At 42.0% G+C, this 21,313-nt stretch overlaps 1 protein-coding gene across 3 annotated transcripts in view; it reads right to left on the bottom strand.

Annotated features, from left to right (window-relative positions):
* Positions 1-21,313, bottom strand: part of PI4KA (phosphatidylinositol 4-kinase alpha) — a 92,195-nt gene that overhangs the window by 50,660 nt on the left and 20,222 nt on the right. For 2 of the 3 annotated variants that reach the window (XM_024105693.3, XM_065568379.1), the window contains exons 13-19: positions 20,220-20,349; positions 16,167-16,299; positions 14,072-14,167; positions 13,094-13,277; positions 12,444-12,547; positions 9,975-10,143; positions 3,426-3,476 (exon numbers count right to left, since the gene is read on the bottom strand). In XM_024105693.3, the coding sequence (XP_023961461.2) occupies positions 3,426-3,476; positions 9,975-10,143; positions 12,444-12,547; positions 13,094-13,277; positions 14,072-14,167; positions 16,167-16,299; positions 20,220-20,349 (867 nt within the window). The remainder of the gene's footprint in view (positions 1-3,425; positions 3,477-9,974; positions 10,144-12,443; positions 12,548-13,093; positions 13,278-14,071; positions 14,168-16,166; positions 16,300-20,219; positions 20,350-21,313) is intronic. The other variant, XM_065568378.1, reaches the window with a different exon arrangement.

The raw sequence follows: 21,313 nt of genomic DNA, 5'->3' as shown, positions 1-21,313 counted from the left end.
ATATAAAGGTCACATTGGTTAAGAAATACGCAGTATACATCAAGTATTCAAATCAAATGCATTTTATCAACCAACATGTGAAACAGAAAATAGTCCCTTGCAGTATGTCACAAATGAAAGAGACCATTTTTTAACATTTTTAAAGGCCTGATCTTACTCCCTTTGAAGTCAATGCCAAAATTCCCATTGATTTCAATAGGAGATGGAGCAGGACCTGAAAGGGCAAAGCAACACTGCAGTCACCACTGGATTACAGGCCTCAAATAGGACTACAATTAGTCATTTAAAAGTTGCTCTGTTTTTGAGCAAGCAACCTTTTGTAGCAATAGCTTCCAAATTAGTAGGGGCCCAAGATATTTATGTAAATGTTCCAGTAACCTCTAGATCTAGCCTTTATAATTATGGATGAATTCAGTGGGAGCTGATGTTGGGTGCTCAGCACTTTTGAAAGTCAGGCAGGTGCTGAAAGAGATTTAGGAGCCTAACTTTAGGCTCTTATTTTTGGAAATCTGAGCCAAGAAGTTTGTAAAGCTAGGTAGGGTTGCCAGGCATCCAGTCTTCAACCAGAGCGCCCGGTCGAAAAGGGACCGTGGCCGCTCCGGTCGGCGGTGCAGTGGGGGCCTGGGGCTAAGGCAGGCTCCCTGCCTGCCCTGGCTCCATGCAGCTCCCGGAAGCGTCTGCCAGGTCCCTGCAGCCCCTCGGCACATTGGTGGCCATGGAGGCCAGGGAGGCTCCACACACAGTCTCCCCCGCGAGTGTTGGCTCCACAGCTCCCATTGGCCAGGAACTGCAACCAATAGGAGCTGTGGGGGCAGCGCCTGCAGGCGCGATGGCAGTGCGTCGAGTCTCTCTGACTGCCCACATGCCTAGGGCAGAAAGGACCTCATGGCCGCTTCCTGTGAGCCGTGGTAAACGCCACCGGGATCCCACACCCTGAACCCCCTCCCTCACCCGAACCCGCTGCCCCAGCCCGGAGTCCCCTCCTGCACCCCAAACCCCTCATCCCTGGTCCCACCCCAGAGCCCACACCCCCAGCTGGAGCCCGCACTCCAACCCCCTGCCACAGCCAGGAGCCCTCTCCCACACCCTGAACCCCTCATTTCTGGCTCCACCCAGAGCCTGCACCCCCAGCCCAGAGACTTCACCGCCCTGCACTCCAACCCCCTACCCCAGCCCAGTGAAAATGAGTGAGGGTGGGAGAGAGTGAGCGACGGAGGGAGGGGGGATGGAATCTTGGAGAAGGGGCAGGGCAGGGGTGTTCGGTTTTGTGCGATTAGAAAGTTGGCAACCCTAATGCCAGGACAATAGCAAATGTGTCGTCATGTGTTAGAGCTGCAACAACTAGTCGTAGCAGCACCGTTCTCCAAATACACCTCTACCTCGATATAACGCGACCCGATATAACACGAATTCGGATATAATGCGGTAAAGCAGTCCTCGGGGGGGGGGGGGGGGGGGGGGGCTGCGCATTCCAGTGGATCAAAGCAAGTTCAATATAACGCGGTTTCACCTATAATGTGGTAAGATTTTTTGGCTCCCGAGGACCAGGGCCGGTGCATCCACTAGGCAACCTGGACGCCAAAAAGCAGTGTCCAAAATGTCGGGGATGCTCACCTGGCGCCGGCTAAATGTGTAACCCTCTTCCCGCCGCTGTGCGAGGGGGCACTGCGCTGCTCCCTGCTGCTCTGGCTCTTGCCCAGGGCCCCACCCCCACTCCCTGAGCACTGCAGCAGGGCTGGGGCTGCACTCACCGGCGGCGGGAAGTGCAGAGACCTGGCCCCAGCCGCGCTGCCGGTGAGTGCTGGGGGGTGGTTCCCCCCTTCCCCCCAAGCCAGCCCCGACCCCATGGAAGCCAGCCCTCCTCCCCCCCCCCCCGCGCTTAGGGCCCCAGAATATCTAGGGATGGCCCTGGTACCCACCACCCTGCCCTCAGACAGCCCACACCCCCTGCCCTGCCTCCAGCCAGCCCCTGCAGCACTCCTGTACCTGAAGCCAATGCCGCCGCACCCCCGTGCCCGAAGCCAGCCAGCCCCACCCATCTCCAACCAGCTCCGCATCCCCTGCCCTGCCCGAAGCCAGCCAACCCCTGCCGCACCCCCGTCTCCAGCCAACCCCTGCCGCACCCCCTGCCCCAAGCCAGCCAGCCCCACACCCTGTCAGGTTATTCATTTATTTTCATTAAATATGTAGTCTAAATAATGAAATTAATAAATTTTCAAGACAAATATGTATTAATTCTAATGAACAATGCCATATTATGCAGTATTCATTTTTGAAAGTTTATAATAAGCAATGCTCCAGGGGGAGGGGTGGGGTTGGGAGGCGCAAGGTGGAAGTTTCGCCTAGGGCGCAAAATATCCTTGCACCGGCACTGACGAGGACAGTGTTATATCGAAGTAGTGGTGTATTTGACACGGTTCCCCTTTTTGCTCACTAACTGTATAAAATAAACTTCCCACAGAGAATTCAACAACAGGAGAGGGAAAGGCAATCACAGCCATTTCTGGCACTCCCTCGAATCTGTCCATCAGCGTATTAAGGCTCAGATTTTGAGTTGGGCACCCAACTCCTCCCACTGCTATTTAATCCCAGCCTAGACTATTAAATGTCATAGAATCATAGAATACCAGGGTTGGAAGGGACCTCAGGAGGTCATCTAGTCCAACCCCCTACTCAAAGCAGGACCTAATCCCCAACTAAATCAAATTTGCTGCTGTTCACCTAGAAAAGCCATGAATCAATTCTGTCTTTGGCTGGACTACTTGTTGGACTTGGTTTAGAAGTTGTTCTGGCTCCGAAAATCCTCTCCGTCTAAATGGGCAAACTATATATACGCACCCCTATTTTGCACTAGTTTAGTCTTTTGTTTATAATTGTCTTCAAACCTCAGCACACTTGAACATTTCATAAAATGTGTATGTCACAAAAGCTAATTAATATCCACAGAAGATATGGAGTCTTTCCTCTCTCCTTTATTATAATTAATCTGCTTTACAGACTCTCGGTTATGCTGCCTTCTGGAATTTATTTTTAACTAATTTTTCTAACAACTTTGGTTTTTCAGTCCGCTCCCCAGGCACCGTTTTTTTCAGTTACGTACCTCTTACTACACTGGCTGCCAAGTATTAGTCAGTATAATATCCCCTGTGGTATTATTTGGATCACAAATCTCTTGCACTCATTACTAACAATAGAGCCTCTCTCTGAATAAGACAAGATTAGCGGCTTTAAGAGAGATGTCATGATCAAACAAATGCCCATTTGTTTTTAAATTTCTAGCAAGTAAGAAGTTATAACATGTATTTGTCTTTCATGGCTACTTATCAGTCCCATCTGCCACCGGTCCCCTCCCCGCCCCCACACAGATACTTGAGCTTTTGGGGAAACGATCATTCAGCTTGCAAACGAACACGATGAACACTCACCACAGCAATAACAGGAATAAGCACTCCCAGGTTCCCAGCGCTACTGGAGGCCTAAAAAAGAAGAGAGGTTTTAAAAGATGTGAAAATGTCAAAGAAACACAAAGCAATTTGAAGTGATATTTACTACAAAGCTCACTTCCAATGGCTTACGTTCTTTAGCTACTTGTATCCGTATTGATGCATCTGTACATCGCAGACCACGGCCCTGAGCCTACAAAACCACTGGGTCACCCAACCCGAGCACCACTGAAACCAGTGGGCTGTGCATAGGCACAGGGCTCAAGTCTACATGAATCGCTTGGGGTTCCAAACAGGGACAACGTCTGCCCACGTGGAGCCAGCAGCAGGATCAGGCTCTAGAACGTAACAATATGCACCACTTTTTCCCCTCAGGGGGTTACTGTTGTTAAGGAACACACTATTTTTAATCAAATGGATGAGCTGAGGGGCCTTCTTCCATAGACACAGCAGTTATAATTAGAAATCAAACATCACGCTTTCAGTTCGGGAGAAAAACATACATTAATTATCATCTCTATTCCGAAACATCCAGAAACTGAAAAGTCTCCTATTACTCTACACGCCTGAAGCTAGCTGTCAAATATTTGCAGAAATCAGATTTTACTTTTGAACTAAAGCCAAGATTATGAATCTGTAAAGGATAAGGAATTTAGGGGACTCACTCCAACAGAAAACACTGCCCATCCAACTTAATCATAACAAGTTAATTTCCTTTTCTAACAAAAAAAAAAAAATTTTTTTTTGCCTGGCTGCAAAATCTGCTGACAACTAGTTAATTTTGAAATTAAGCAAAAAGCATCAATGCAAAGTGATTTAACAGACAGGTAAACAGATCTGGAATAATAACAGGCCTGTTAAGAAGCACAGGAGACTTGACAAACAACAAAACATTAAAGCCCTGACAATGCTATACAAAAAGTGAGAATTCTGCTTTTAAAACATTGCTAAATATAGAAATGGTTAAGCAACACAGTTTGGACCCAGCATGGACAGGTCCTAATTTAGTATAAACTACTTTTTAAAACATTCAAGGATAAGAAGTTACAGTCTTAAGAATGATTTTCAGAATCATTTTGAGCAGATTATTCCCTGAACACTGGGGTCAAGATTGTACTAGAACCCAAACCATTTAATATTTTTAAAATAAAGGAATGTTGTTTTCTAGCACAGATGAAGCTTAAAGTGGATTTGCCAGGGGTGTGAATTCAGCTCAGATATTAGTTCCTGGGAGGTGGAGCATGGGAGAGAGAAAGAAATTGCTGGGTTATCACTGAGATGGGGATGATGAAATCCAGTATAAAGGTGTTGTTTTAGAATAGAGTTATATTTATAAGCATCACAGTCACTTATCTGTGAGACCAGAATCTAAAAATCCTGGACATAGGCAGGATTTTCCATGATGGCATTCACTGGGTTTGCTGAAACAATAAACAAACTGTGAATTGATCGTTTCCTTCATAAGAGCTGAGGGGCACCCCAGATTAGAGACTCTTATCCTTATGAAACAAGTAACCCAGCAGCTTTATTGAGTTGGTCAGTGACATAAAAGGCATTTACTGGTTACAGATGCAGTTTATCTTCAAAGCAAACAGAGCTTCTATTCATTTCAAAGAGATTTGCCAAGAGAGTTCACCAATCCCATAAATGGATAAGAAAGGAACTTTGCACTATTAAAATTTGAAGCGTGTGTGTGGGAGGTGTGTGTGTGTTGTGTTGGGGATGTTAAAAAGAGAAAAACAATTCTTACTACACTGCTAGCACAGCTTTAGGTATAATTTTAGTCACAAACATTGCACTAATTTAAATGGAATATAGACACACACACACGGTATGGAAAGAAATTCAACTTTTCACAGTAATTTTTCCTTTTTTTTTTATTACAAAACATCTGGGAAGTTTTGGTGTCTGGAATAGCCATATAAAATCACAAATGGTGAAGTGTTAGTTCATCCCCGATAAGCAAAATGTTCAATTAACTTCACTCTTCATTCTTGAGCAGTGAATGTGATTGTCTATAATCAAAAGCAGGATTTCTCCCTCCTTCCCCTCCCGCCCCCAAAATGAAGGTGTTGCAATTCAATTCAGAGCCAAACCAAATTTACAACTTGTAATATATTTGTATATCCTTCCATTCATTTGAAGAGAAACACTGTTCTCATCTATTGTTCCTTGTTTTCACACTTAGGGTAGGTCTACACTTACCTTTGGGTCCGGTGGTAAGCAATCGATCTTCTGGGATCGATTTATCGCGTCTTGTCTAGACGCGATAAATCGATCCCAGAAGTGCCCAGAAGTACTCCAGCTCGGCGAGAAGAGTACGCGGCATCGACAGGGGAGCCTGCCTGCCGCGTCTGGACCCACGGTAAGTTCGAACTAAGGTACTTCGAATTCAGCTACATTATTAACGTAGCTGAATTTGCGTACCTTAGTTCGAAATGGGGGGTTAGTGTGGACCAGGCCTTAGAGGTGTAAGTTAACACTGTAAATAGTACCTAGCTGTCATGTCAATAAACTCTTAATATGTCAATAAGTGCCTGATCCTGAGTGGTGTCAGTTTGATTTCAGTGGGACTTACTGGAGCACAGCACTTTAGGAACAGGCCATAAGTGATGTAAATTGTATTCACCTCACCTTTGGAAATCTATCCTGTAAATACTAGATAAGATTGTAAAACAATCAGGAAAGAAGTCTTGTTATGGTAGAGTATTCAAAAAAAATTGAAATTTACATATGTTTAAAAATATCTATTTTAAGGTCTTTAGGAACTACACCTAAATTAAAATATTGCAGCTATTTAATAAGAGTCAGTTGCTGAACTGACTTACAGTCTACAATCCTTTCATATCATAACACAGATTTAATAAATTATAGGCCGAATCTTGTATTCCTTGCACTACAAGAACTCACTGAAGTAAATGGGAGTTCTGGAGCAATAAAACATAGACTATGGGCTGCTACAGCAGAAAAATGTCAAAGAAAACAGCATACAGCAGGGAAAGGTAATTCAAATGGCTTATTGGGTTCCTCTTCTCAGGAAAATGTACATTTTTCAGGGTGGAAAATTGTCCAGCTGGACTAAAAGGAAGCGAATCCACTAGAAATTAAAAATTAAGAAATTAGGGAATATTAACACTGAGAAGAACAGAACTAAAGGAAGGCTCAAATTTCTAGTGCTTTAGGAATGAAAGCAAAATATGATTCCAAGTGATAAAACAGATTTAGACTGCACACAGGCCAAGGCTAACAACGTGTCTCTGAATGTTTTAGAGGAAGGGAGGGATTGTGGGGAAAGGTTTGTTGTTTTTAAAAAGTGTTTAAGAACAGCAAATACTGAAGACATTTATAAAGCCACAGGAAAAATGCTAATATGAAAATAAAGCGAAAGAAAAGCACAATTACAAGAATAAACTGGAGAACTACAAAAGCACGACAGCTTATAGGGGAAAAAAATAGCCCAACTCTACTGTGCAAGGGGTACTAGAATAACCATTCACGCACATTTAGTTAGCACCTATTTAATGGACTCCATTTCTAGACCTTTGCACGTATTTTTTAAGGATTAGTTTACATTTTACAGGCAATTGATCATAAAGACCTGGAAGCAGTCTACATGCAGGCTTGCAGTAGTTTACTTAAGGTATGATTTTAAACCAATTCAGTTAGATCAGTGCAAAAGTCTGTGTACACACTTTAATTTCAATTTAATCCAGGCTTATTTTGATTTAGCTACTCCTGAGGGCATTCTGCGCCAAAAAAATAAAAATTCTGTGCACAACATTTTAAAATTCTGCAAATTTTATTTGTCAAATAAATGTGGAGGTTCCAACCTGGCACTGGGGAGTACAGGCCACTGGCTGCACAGAGGTGGGAGATCACTGTGCAGCTCCCCCCCAGGACACAACTCAGTGGTGAGGCTGCACCCAACCCTGATATAGCACAAGGACCAGGCCTGTCCCAGAAACACCCTAGGGCCCTGACCCTCCATGTGAAGTGCACCAAGCATGGGCAGGCAGGCTCAGCAAGGCAGGATCCAAGTATGGAGGGGCTTAGTGTGGGGGGATCCAGGTGTGGGTTGAGAAGGTTCTGTGTGGAGCAATCTGGGTGCAGGTGGCTCAGTGGGAGATCCGGGTGCGAGGGGGATCTGGATGCACAGGGGCTTGTTGGGGGGGGGGGGGGGGGGAGGGGAGGGGAAGGGGTGCAACGGTAATGGGTGAAGGTGAAAGTGGTGGGGCTCAGCAGGGGTGTATGCCTGGGTTTCAGGGGAAGAGAGCTCAGCAAGGGGGTCTGGGGGGCACAGTGCGGGGCCCAAATGCTGACGGAGTGGGGCTCAGTGGGGTGGGGATCCAGGTGCAGCTGGTTGGGGCTCAGTGGGGTGGGGATCCGGGTGCAGGAGGCTCATCAGGGTGGTCTAGGTGCAGGGGGAGTAGGGCTCATTGGGGCAGTTCTGAATGTGGGGGGATGAGGCTCAGCAGGAGGATCTGGGTATGAGGGGATCTGGATGCATGGTGGTTGGGCAGATGGGGGAGCAGCTCCCTGTACGGGGATCCCTCCGTCTGCAGCTGAGGAGTGAAGGGTGCATGAAGGTTGCATGACCGCTCTTGTGGCTTCCCTTTGCTTCCTCATCAGAAAGTCATTTTTCTGCGAGAAAGCAAAGAAATCAGCGGGAGACATAAATTCTGCACATGCACAGTGGTGCAGAACTCCCCCAGGAATAATTTAGCTTAAATCACTTAGCTTAAACTTGTTCCTATCCGTAAACAAGCTGCTCTTAAACCAAAATAAAAGAGTGTCCGCACAGGAGTTTGCACCAATTTAACTTAACCGGTTTGAGGATAACAGGTAGTTTGTGCATAGACAAGATCTTAAAATACAACAGAGCACTTACTTGAAAGCTGGAGAGCTGGATTCTAACATAAGCATTAACCTCTCATTTTAATTTTATTAGCAATACAATGCCCCCTGGAAAACAGCTCACTGAATTTTTTCACATTCATTCCCAACACCAAAGAAAACCAGCACTCCCACTCTACTTTTCTGTTAGAGATCACTGACACCACCAGTCAATTAACATTTCTGATTTCCCAACAATGTCCAACACTTCTTTTCCTGTGTCACCTTGTACTCTCAGAATGTAAATCAGGTGTGCTGATTTGCTACCTCTCCCCCTATTCCCCCCCCACCCACACACACACACCCAGCCCCACACACAGTAGGGTAACATACTAGTGTAATTCCCATACCATTAGAGAGAATACAATGATCACAAGAATTTGTAGATATGAACACATACAGCTGGAGATTACATTTAACAAGGTAAGAATTTGTACTGCACATGTCAGAACTGCTCAGTTTTGCTTTGCAGTTCTTACACTTGCAATGCATATGAGATTGTACTTCTAATCAGCAAAGCATTATGGTTTCTCTATCATCCGAAGAAGTGGGCTGTAGCCCATGAAAGCTTATGCTCAAATAAATTTGTTAGTCTCTAAGGTGCCACAAGTACTCCTGTTCTTTTTGCAGATACAGACTAACACGGATGCTACTCTGAAATCTATCATTCATGTGAGAACATCCCTGTACGTTTCTCTTTAACAACCAATTCCAATTAATGCTTATTCAGTCAGGGTAACCCGAACTGATCTCACTACATCTGTAATTCACACCATGCTGTTCCATTCTATGTAGTCTATTGTAAATTTAGTTATGTAGGCGTCTGTCGACTCTAATATTGGAAAATCCACATGTGTAATCACAACAGTAGTTATTCAGGAAAAGTCAACATATGAGGTAGCTGAGATTAGAACTGCAAGTTTATAACACTTCACTATTTCTTAGGAAGTGGTAATAGCAGGAGCCTAGAAGTCAGGACTTCCTGTTTCTGTTTCCAGTTCTGTCACCAGTCTGCTGTGTGCCTTAAACAATTCACTTAACATCTACCATGTCTATGGGTATGTCTTCACTACCTGCCGGATCGGCGGGCAGCGATCGATCCAGCAGCGATCGATTTATCGCATCTAGACTAGACGCGATAAATCAACCCTCGAGCGCTCTCCTTTCGACTCCTGTACTCCAGCTTGGCGAGAGGCGCAGGCAGAGTCGATGGAGGAGCGGCAGCAGTCAACTCATCGAGGTGAAGACACCACGGTAAGTCGAGCTAAGTACGTCGACTTCAGCTATGTTATTCACGTAGCTGAAGTTGCGTAACTTAGATCAATCCCCCCCGACGCCCTCCAAGTGTAGACCAGGGCTCAATTAACCTATCTGGAAAATGGGTATACCGCTACTAATTACCTACGCTTACAGATACTATGTGAGGTTTAACTGATATGTGAAAGGTTATGTAGGCTCTATATTATTAATAGGCACCAAAACACACACATCCATTTCTCATTTGTTTCAGTAGTTAAACGTGCAATTTTTAAGTATATACGCTTGGTTCAGAGGAGATCAGAATAAGAAGTTTCCATTAGCCATATCAATGCAAAGAGGTACTGAACTAAACCCCACACATTTTATACCATTCCTTACCTTTAGTGCTGGCCCCTTTTCACTTGCTCTCTCACTGGCTCTCTTTCCTTCCAGTCCAAGCTGTACAAACAGTTCCAGCAAATTCATTAGTAATTCATCCACAAGGTGTTCTCCCTGAATGTTAGCAGCTATGTTAGCCAAGGCATTAATGACAGCTAAGGAACAGTGTCTGACAAGAAAGAAAGAGAGAAATTAGAAACAACCAACTCTTTGATTAAAAGGTTTGTATTTATTTTATAACGGTTTCTCACTAACACTGTTCAACAGCAAATCTGCATAATATTGGGAGTGGCGGGCACATTTTGTACATCGAGGATTTAGTGAGAATGGATGGCACACTGGGTTAATGCATTAGCGTTCCAATTCAAAAAGCCAATTAAATATTGCTTGAATCATAATTAAAATGCATTTAGTGGTCTCAACAACAGAGAGCAGATGGAAGCAGCACCAAAGACAGAGAGGAATGGAATAAGCTAGTTTCCACCCTGTGCGCCAACATTGGTGTGTAAAGAATGAAATGTAATGTAATTGGTGGTCTCAATTTCATCTCTAGGGAATGTTTTGTCTGTGCTGCCACCATCACCAATTCACCAGGACTGACCATGTTTGGTATGGGAAACCTAAACCAGCAGAAAGATATTGTATTTCTGGATTGGAAAAATTGTAGGGTGGCAGAGAAATTCAAATTAACAGCTGCAATTAATTACTGGGATCCACTGGGCAGGATAGCGTGTGAAAGCCTGTATAATGAGCATGTGCCGGTAAGCTCGTTTGTAGTTATTGTCAATCCCTCACCCTCATTAGAATTGAATTCAAGTATTTTTAAAGGTTAAAATTATAATGCAACATAACTCTGATACAAATGACCATTTTACATTCCTGAATACTTCAAAAAAAATTAACTCCTCATATGACATGATGAATACAGCAGGAATTCTGTGCTATGCAGTTTTATACTTCAATCTCTTATTCAAATAGGGCCTGATCCAACTCCCAGTGAAGTCACTGGAATATTTTCTATTAGTTGTAACAGGAATTGGAAGGAGTGCCTAGTTATCAAGCATTCTTTGATAAATTATTCTTAAGGAATTCAGTACCCCTTAAGAGTACTGGGCCCAATCCAAAACCTAATGAAGCCAATGAAAATTGTTGACTTCATTGGGATGTGGATCAGGTCTATTAAGAAGATAGCTTGCAAATACAGCTAATGCATTAGAAGTTTTTGACACCAACTAGAATTTACCAATCAATCAATCTTTTAGAGAGACAAGGGGGGAGGTGTAATATCTTTTACAAGCTTCCAAGCTTACAGAGAGCTCATCTTCAGTCTGGGATACTTACTCAGAGTGTCACAGCTAAATACAAGATGGTACAGATTGTTTAGCACAAGCAGTTAACATATATTTAAAGGAATTATTCGAGGTGAAATGGCCCCTTCACACCTATTCAGTTATAGGGAAGAAAGGACGGGGAAGTGGGGAGGAAGCTGCTGTGGGAGGTTTGTTAGTGGATTACAGATTCTTGTAATAAACGATAAATTCAGTGTCTCTGTTCAGTCCATGATTTTTAGTGTCTAAACAAGTGTTATGATGTTAAGCTCCCAGGCTCATCTTTTGAAAGTGGGGTGACAACTAAGGATGTGCAGTGTGTGTGTGGGGGGGTCTGTTTGTATTGAAGCAGGTTTTCTCAGGGGCTTTTCCATGATGTGATCCACTTCTCTGGTGGAATGTCCTTGTTTGGTGAAGGTGGTTTTGAGTGTGTTAAGGTGTACATCCTGACTTTTTCCTTGGAATGGTGCTTAATATATGCGTTAACTACTCATGCTAAACAATTTGTTCCATCTTGGATTTAGCTCTGACACTCTGATTAAATTTCTCACATCTGAAGAAGAGCTCTGTGTAAGCATAAAAGTTTGTCTTTGTCACCAACAGAAGCTGGTCCAATAAAAGATATTACCTTACTCACCTTGTCTCTCTAATATCCTGGGACTGATAAGGCTACAAAATCTTTTGTGACAGAAGTTGGTACTGCCTGATGCTAACAGTTTCTGAAAGAGATCTAAGAATCTCCATTATCTTTCAGTGTCAACTTCTAGCACCTTTGGACTAAGGCATCATTGCATCACTGTGAAGAAATAATTGCCAGCTGCTCAACAAGAGAAAAATAAAACCACAAGCACATTGTTCATTCTTAAATCCAGCTAATGGAAGTGAAACATACACACCAGTCGTTTTTAAATATTTAAAATGTTACTTTAAACAATATAGGAATAGGAGACTACATGAGATCTGCATATATTCAAAACACCCACCCTCTCAGAAATGGACAATTAACATTAACAAACCCCTGGAATACAACAAAGATTGAAAGAAATAAAGCTGTAATGTGAAAGTGCATAACAACAATGCATAAAGGAAGATGTTTGATTTAAATAGTCATGAATTCTAAGGAGGCAGTTATATCTGTTACCTGTATCCATGATCCTTGTGATCTTTAGTGGCAGAGTAAACAACTGAGCTTGCTTTTACACTGATTTGCTGGAATAGATTCCATACTTCCTGGTAAATATATTGCTGTAAGAAAACAAACTAAGTGGAGTACATTGAATACTATACCTGTTAAAGGAATAAACCTGTAAAAATAAATTCTATCCAACCAAATAAACGTCTTATATAGAATTCTTAAGTATCTTTAAAAATCTGGGCCTAAGTGACTTAGGAGCCTAAATCCCATTTTCAAAAAGGATTTAAGTTCCTCAGGCCTAAATAGGACCTGGGTGTCCTAAGTCACTGAGGAGCTTTTGAAAGTGTTACCTTCATATTTTTTCCTCTACATTAATTGTTTTAGTATATATCTGTGGGAACTAAGGTTTGCTGGAGAGGCTTGGCTTTGCTAGTTACTAGTGACACTACAAAAAGGTACATGCAAACAAATGATTGTATAAGTGTGTGTATGTTACGAAGACAGGACAAATGCTGCAATGCTGCATTTAAGGAAACACTTTTCGGGCTTGAACAAAGTTGACAGCATTACTTTAACTGAAGGAAATAAATAGACAACTGTCATTTAGGGGTCTCTATAGTCTGGTTTGTTCTCTTGGCCAGCTCTTCTCTCCTTACGTTTCCAGTGATAACTAAGCAGCCCAGCTGGTCAATGATGAGTACGTCAAGTGGAGATGGTGGTTGGCAGAACTTCTGCTGCAGGATCTGCAGGATCGGTTCCATCACTTTGGGAGTGTCCCTAAGTGCCACTGCAATGTGCCCCAGAGCTCGAATTGTGTGGTCAGGAATCAAATGGGCTTCCCTAACAAAAACCAAATGAACAAGCCACATTCATATAAACATCCAGAAACAATTACACATCTAGCTCTACAAGTTGAACTACAATCTGCCTGAGAAACAATGTACACTGATGCACCCAGTAAACTGTAATATCACTTAATTTCATTTTAACCCCTTAATGCTGTTTTTCCCTTTCATTATAATCAAAAGTATACTTAGTACAGGAAACAAAACAATTGCTTTTATAGTACCAACACTGATCGGTAAACAATTCACTATAGTAGAATCAGTAGAAAAAGATAAAAGGCTTGTCTGGAATGACTGACAATTTTTTTTTTTTTTTTAAAAGAACAGTTGTGGTACAGTGGGGTAAACGTAGTGGGAGTTTCCCTTGGGAGATGCCTTGTCAACTATCTTAGCCCGGACTTGGCAGACCAACCTCTCAGTAGGAGAGGGGCAATTCAGACTCCACAAACAGTAATCAATTGTGCCAAACATTAAGTGATTGGCTTGTACAGCCCACTGAAGACTTAGCAGAGACAACTTAATTTCACTTAGTACTTCAAATAGACTAATACTCACTGCAGACATGAAAACAGTATTTTTATCCAGTCAAGTACGTAGGCCCGTCAGTATTAAAATAAAGGCCCAATCCCACAAAGAAATCTACACGAGCTGATCCATATTCCCACATATAATCTTACTGATGTCCGTGGCATTTCACACAGGAGAAAAGCTCCTCATGCTTGGATGTCTTAACAGGAGTGGGTCTTAAGTTAAATTGACTGAAGATTGGCATTATGCCTAACAACTTACTTGTCACTCTCCTGTGAGATGTACAGACGGTTAGACAAACTGGCTAGGAAAGCCTCAACAATCACCGGGTCTATAGTCAGGCCAGCTTTCAAGCACCTACAGAACATTAAACACAAAACTTGTCAGGACAGCCAAACAGCAAGAGTTATATTTTCACATCTCACTTTAGGTGAGAGTAAGGATCCAATACCAAAACCACTACACATAAAACTGATACAATCTGAATGGTTCAGTCAGAAAATTATTCTTATGAAAGAATATATTCACATTAGCACATATTTGGCATCCCCTAAAACATTCATGAGCACCTGGCATTCAGAAGATGCTGTTCAATTATTTCACGAGTTCAGGATTCTTTACACATTCATGCTTATTTACATATGAAATATAAGCAGGGTGAACAAACAGATTTTTTTTAAATATTAAAATTGATTTTTTTATTTAAATTAAATACATTTTTATTTTAAAAATAAACCTATTTAAAATTACAATTAAAATTATGACAAGCTACATTAAAGCCTAAATTTAATATTATCTATTAAAATCATTTAAATAAAAAATAATATTTAACCAGTACGTTTGCTGCCAAAGTTTTAAAGAAAATCAAACGGCTGAACTGGCGGCTGAGCACCTGGAACAACAGTTGGCTGAAATGCTAAAGCAGTTTTTGACAGCAGTAGCCTCTTTGGCAGGTACGAAGAAAATATTTTCAGTTTATTCAGCTAGTTCAGTTCAATGACTAGTTCATTCAAAGTTAAGAAACCAACTGGAAGTTGAAAAAGCAAGAAAGCTTGTTTTCCTGTTCCAAGCTATAAATAAAAACAAGATGTAAGAGGGTAAGATCTACTAATATTAAAATCTTGAAGGACATGGTGACCAGAAACAATTAGCTCAATTCATTAACTACAGATAACACTTCCTTTGTCAATTAGTTTTACATGTAAAACATGTTTTGATACATAAGAAAAAGATTAGTTTATCCAGCATGTCTGAGGTAGTTTTATTTAACTAATAAAAAAAAACTTTAAAATGGTGTTTTTGTTCATTTTGTGTAATTTCCATCCAAACACATATTTATTAATATAAATCATGAGTAAAAACTAATCATCTTCTAGTAAATAAGGTGTCATTCATCATTTTCTAACAAAATAAAATATGTAAACACTAAGAAGCTGAATAAATGTATGTTAAGATACATAATTGCTTAAATAAATTTGAATAGACATTGTATGCCAAAGTAAAACCTTTTTAAAAGGAAAAGAAAAAAGTACAAAAAGTACAAATGCAGAACAAAACTGAAATCAGTTATTTCAATCAAGCTTTCTTAATTGCCAATTTAAATCATGTTTAAAATACAAGTGACAATGAACACTTCTCAGACACTCGTGTATTTTGCAGCTGATTCCCTGCCCTCCAGTGTTTGTATCTGCAGAGCTGGAATTACCTCAACCCTCTTTCTTCCAGATGGAGACAAAAGGACTGAGGAAGGCTGTATGCAGTGTACCTTCCATGGCATTTTAAATATCCTTGACAGGTTGGCCCAGCTCACCGAACTCCCAAGCACCAGATGGTGGATGTGGAGGGAGGTAAACAAGGTCTTTTATAAGCACCCAACAGGGTTCAGGAGAAGTATCTTTTAGGAAGAGAATGGGATTAGGTTGTCCTGCTCCAGCTGGAGCCTTCCTCTCTCCATCCATCCAATCAGCAGCTACTCCAGACTACAGGGGCAGAGGGTCTAGTGTGATGGTTTAGAAAAATGGGAAGGTGGTGACTTTCCATTGCCTGAGGTTACTAGGGTTTACCAGTGCATCTGCTCCAGGAGAGCTTATTGTGCCAACCTCAGGAGGCAACAGAAGCCTACTGAGCACTCTGGAAGTCACTAGGTGGAGTTAAGGGTATATAAAGCAAGTGGCCCAGTGGCTAGACAAATACTTTTCAGCTGTACAAAAGGTAGCAGGGACCATCTAAAACACTCTGCGTTACACAGCTTCTCCGTTTAATTGATCGTAATGTTTGTCCACTTCAGTGAGAGAAGCACCTGTGTCTTCAAACTGATATAAGTTAGTCCTTCAATATTTCTAAGCACAATTCTTACCTGCAGATGTTGTCTATGGCAATGTCTCGAAGCTGTTCATACATGGATGGTTGACTTTTCTTGCCGGGCATTACATTTAGAGTGGACTCTGAATGCTCATTTGTTACGCTGATTTTGATGTCATTGCCACCTACTAAGAACAGAGACGGAGCATAAGAGACAGTGTCTTTTGCTATATCTTTCCTTGAGTTATGTATACATAAGTGAGAAATACCTGGCAAGTGAATGCAAAACAGACTAGGACACAGGTGAGAGTGAGACAGGTGCTCTGAAGAACTTTGGTACCATGTGAAGCATGGCTACCAACATGAGCTATAAATTTATTTCATTACTCAATTCACTTTCAGAAATCTCTACCCTTCTCACTTTCCATGGTTTTGAATATTACTGTAGTATTAGCTAAAATCATTTAATTGGCCGGCTCAAAGCAGAATACTCAAACTTAACATTAGGATTTTTCAAATCAAATGTGCTGGATGTGAAGTATCAGAGGGGTAGTCATGTTAGTCTGAATCTGTAAAAAGCAACAGAGGGTCCTGTGGCACCTTTGAGACTAACAGAAGTATTGGGAGCATAAGCTTTCGTGGGTAAGAACCTCACTTCTTCAGATGCAAGTAATGGAAATCTCCAGAGGCAGGTATAAATCAGTACACACACTACACTAACACAGGAACAAATCAACATACCCTTAGAGCCCTGACCGGGGTTATTCTATCTACTACCTAAGATCCACAAACCTGGAAATCCTGGACGCCCCATCATCTATGGCATTGGCACTCTCACTGAAGGACTGTCTGGATATGTGGATTCCCTACTCAGACCCTACGCCACCAGCACTCCCAGCTATCTCCGTGACACCACAGATTTCCTGAGAAAACTACAATGCATTGGTGACCTCCCAGAAAACACCATCCTAGCCACCATGGATGTAGAGGCTCTCTACACAAACATCCCACACACAGATGGAATACAAGCTGTCAGGAACAGTATCCCTGATGATGACACAGCACAACTTATTGCTGAGCTCTGTGACTTTATCCTCATGCACAATTATTTCAAATTTTTTGACAATATATACCTCCAGACCAGTGGCACCGCTATGGGCACCCACATGGCCCCACAATATGCCAACATTTTTATGGCTGACCTGGAACAACGCTTCCTCAGCTCTCGTCCACTCATGCCCCTTCTCTACCTACGCTATATTGATGACATCTTCATCATCTGGACCCATGGGAAGGAGACCCTGGAAGAATTCCACCATGATTTCAACAGCTTCCACCCCACCATCAACCTCAGCCTGGACCAATCTACACAGGAGGTCCACTTCCTAGACACCACCGTACAAATAAGCGATGGCCACATTAACACCACCCTATACCGAAAACCCACCGATTGCTACGTCTACCTTCATGCCTCCAGCTTCCACCCCGGTCACACCACATGATCCATCGTCTACAGCCAAGCACTGAGGTACAATCGCATCTGCTCCAACCCCTCAGACAGAGACCAACACCTACAAGATCTTCACCAAGCATTCTCAAAACTACGATACCCACACAAGGAAATAAAGAAACAAATCAACAGAGCCAGACGTGTACCCAGAAGCCTCCTGCTACAAGACAGGCCCAGAAGAGAAACCAACAGAACTCCACTGGCCATCACCTACAGTCCTCAGCTTAAACCTGTCCAACGCATCATCAGTGATCTACAACCCATCCTGGACAATGATCCCTCACTTTCACAGACCTTGGGAGGCAGGCCAGTCCTCACCCACAGACAACCTGCCAACCTTAAGCATATTCTCACCAGCAACCACGCACCGCACCATAACAACTCTAACTCAGGAACCAACCCATGCAACAAACCTCGATGCCAACTCTGCCCATATATCTACACCAGCAACACCATCACAGGACCTAACCAGATCAGCTACAACATTACTGGCTCATTCACCTGCATGTCCACCAATGTTATATATGCCATCATATGCCAGCAATACCCCTCTGCTATGTACATTGGCCAAACTGGACAGTCACTACGCAAGAGGATAAATGGACACAAGTCAGATATCAGGAATGGCAATATACAAAAACCTGTAGGAGAACACTTCAACCTCCCTGGCCACACAATAGCAGATGTAAAGGTAGCCATCTTACAGCAAAAAAACTTCAGGACCAGACTCCAAAGAGAAACTGCTGAGCTCCAGTTCATTTGCAAATTTGACACCATCAGATCAGGATTAAACAAAGACTGTGAATGGCTATCCAACTACAGAAGCAGTTTCTCCTCCCTTGGTGTTCACATCTCAACTGCTAGCAGAGCACCTCACCTTCCCTGATTGCACTAACCTGTTATCTCCATACTGATTTATACCTGCCTCTGGAGATTTCCATTACTTGCATCTGAAGAAGTGAGGTTCTTACCCACGAAAGCTTATGCTCCCAATACTTCTGTTAGTCTCAAAGGTGCCACAGGACCCTCTGCTGCTGGATGTGAATAATCAGTAAACAATTTATTAAACTGATTTTACATTGCCTTACTTTTAATATTTGCATCTACCTTCGTATCTCTAACACTCTGAAATACCTTGAGCCAGATTCATTCCTGGTGCACGCTGAAGTAAACAAAGCTACAGGAGGGATTAATTTCCCTTCATGTGTTTTAAAGCGTGGTTCTACCTTGGGCATCATTAACAAAATTGCCATCTAAATTTTAGCTGGAGACTCTTTACTAGTTGTGGTACTGTAAGAGGCAGAAGGAGTACAGATTCACATTCAAATCCAGGGATATTCTGCAGGACTGGCAGTTAGGAAAAAAAAAAAATCAACATTCAATTTGTAATTGAAAACTTTGATATGAAAATCCTGGAGAACAAATAAAAATGGAACTCCACGTTGTCAGTGAGTCGCTTTTCCGAAAGTAATCATAGCAATATCCAATATGTAAAAAAAAAAAAAAAAAAAAAAAAAGTTTATGATTACATTTTTGGTGGTCAGGGAACTTACGAGTCATAACATTGGCTCACTCGTCTATACACCAAACAGTCAAAGCGTGTCTTTAAATAGACTAGCATGCAGCAATGAGCATACACTTCTGCTTTCCATCTAAACTGTTTGATTTGTGGTTCTCATCCTCCCAAACCATCCCCAACTAATTGGTCTGTTTCATCCACCTAACACAGACTGAAAGCAGCCCAAGGCAACTGGCTGGCAACTCATGCTGCACATAAGAAGTGGTGGGATTTGCTGCAGGGGGGAAGAGGGCACCTAATCTTCCTGCGTATGAAACAGAGGATGGATGGATGGATGGATGGATGGATGGATGGATGGATGGATGGATGGATGGATGGATGGATGGATGGATGAACACAATTCTTTAGTTATACTTCAATCTATGCACTAACAGATGAAATTCTAAGCGTAACCAAGATGTCACAGTAATTTTCAAAAACAGGCTTAACATCTTGAGACATGACACAAAAAATAGACCATTTAGAACCAACCAAAAAAATGTACAGAAACTAGGTTATTTGACCAACATGAACACACATTTGTTGTACCTTCTATTACAATCTTGCTATTTCAAAAGTCATAATTTTCTGCTGATATATTTGTTCATAAATATATATACACTCTCTCTCTCTCTCTCTCACACACACACAACAAATTTAACACCTTGATACCACTGTGGGTCAGAGGGGACACTAACTGTTTAAGAGAATGAAAGTTACCGAAATTATAAAATATGACAGTATTAGGCAAAACTGACTTTGCGGGTTGAGAGAGTAGGATGCAATGGACTTGTATTTCTGTATGGTTATTGCTAGCTCTGAGACATCAGGGTGTATTTTTGCATGAATTTTTTTTGCATTCCCTCTCTTCCTCCAAAACAAAACAAATAAACCCAACCCACGAATAAATAACTTGGTAGAAAATGAAAAAACCTTTAAGTAAGTTGTAATAATAAAAGGAAATTTAAGAGCAATTTAGTGTTGTTTGTGGTACACCACATGACTGGACCATAGATGGAGCTAATATTGCTTTCATTTACCTGTATGATACTGGCTGTGGTACTTGTAAAGTTTCACTAGCACTGGGGAAGGAATAACGAGGAAGTCCCTCAAAGACGGAGTGACAGAATGAACCACAACAGGGAACCTCTCACACAAACGACCTAGACCCTAGAAGAAAAGAATTGACGCATTAAAACGTCTAACTTTCTTGCTGTATAAGCAGACCTATTTTTATTTTAACTGTGTGCTCATGGCTTTAAAAACAAAAACAAAAAATCACTGCTGAGGGATTTGTACTCCAGTGAAAGAATGTTTCAAAACCTCTGATCTAAAGATCACTCTGACAGCATGACAAGTAAGCAATTTCTTGCTCTTTTCTTCCCAGGGGTTTCTCAGAAGATAGCATCTAGTATATCAAATGAACAGGCTTCCCTGGAAGCAAAGTTATGGAATAAATACATTTTAAAGAGCCCCGAGGAGTAACATGTCTTTGCTATTCCGGTCTTGATTACAGAATGACAACTGTGGACTGGTTTTGCAAAGTGGATCAGTTTCCAACTAGAATGAGCTGATAACACCATACTCCTTTTTCCCTTTTAAAAATGAATTTTCTACTCCTGGATAACACCACATTGATAATCCTAAAGGATCACGTACATTTATCGACAGATCATGTGCAGCATGGGCAAGTTTCTGCACACTAACCTGCCAATATGAATCAACCCTGACCTGAAAAGAGATCACCATAGCAATGAGAAAGGCAGGTCAATCTTCCGGACTTTTTCCACATTGCCCTCTACACAGACTGCCAACAAAGAGGTTAATTAGTTCCAAATGTGGTAGGGCCTTTGTGAATGGGACACCTCACTTTCTAGGCTGGTTTGCGTCCTATTTAATTAATTTCACACAGGCTACTGAGGCATCATCAGATGGTCTCAGGTTTTGACCACTACCAACCTCTGATGGATTTAAACTGGTGAACAAGAGGTGAAAGGTTTCATATCTCAACTAATCCCAGGAGCTACCTAGTCTCACTTTACTTTTTTTAATTGGTCAGGTAAAGCAAATATGAACCCAGGGTTGACAGAAATAAATGGCTGATACAATAACCTGTTGATTGCGTCCCACAAAG

This window comes from Chrysemys picta, chromosome 15 (assembly GCF_011386835.1).
Source record: "Chrysemys picta bellii isolate R12L10 chromosome 15, ASM1138683v2, whole genome shotgun sequence".
Lineage (NCBI taxonomy): Eukaryota > Metazoa > Chordata > Testudines > Emydidae > Chrysemys > Chrysemys picta.
The sequence above is the reverse complement of the archived record's forward strand: the minus strand, read 5'-3'. Positions and strand labels throughout refer to the sequence as shown.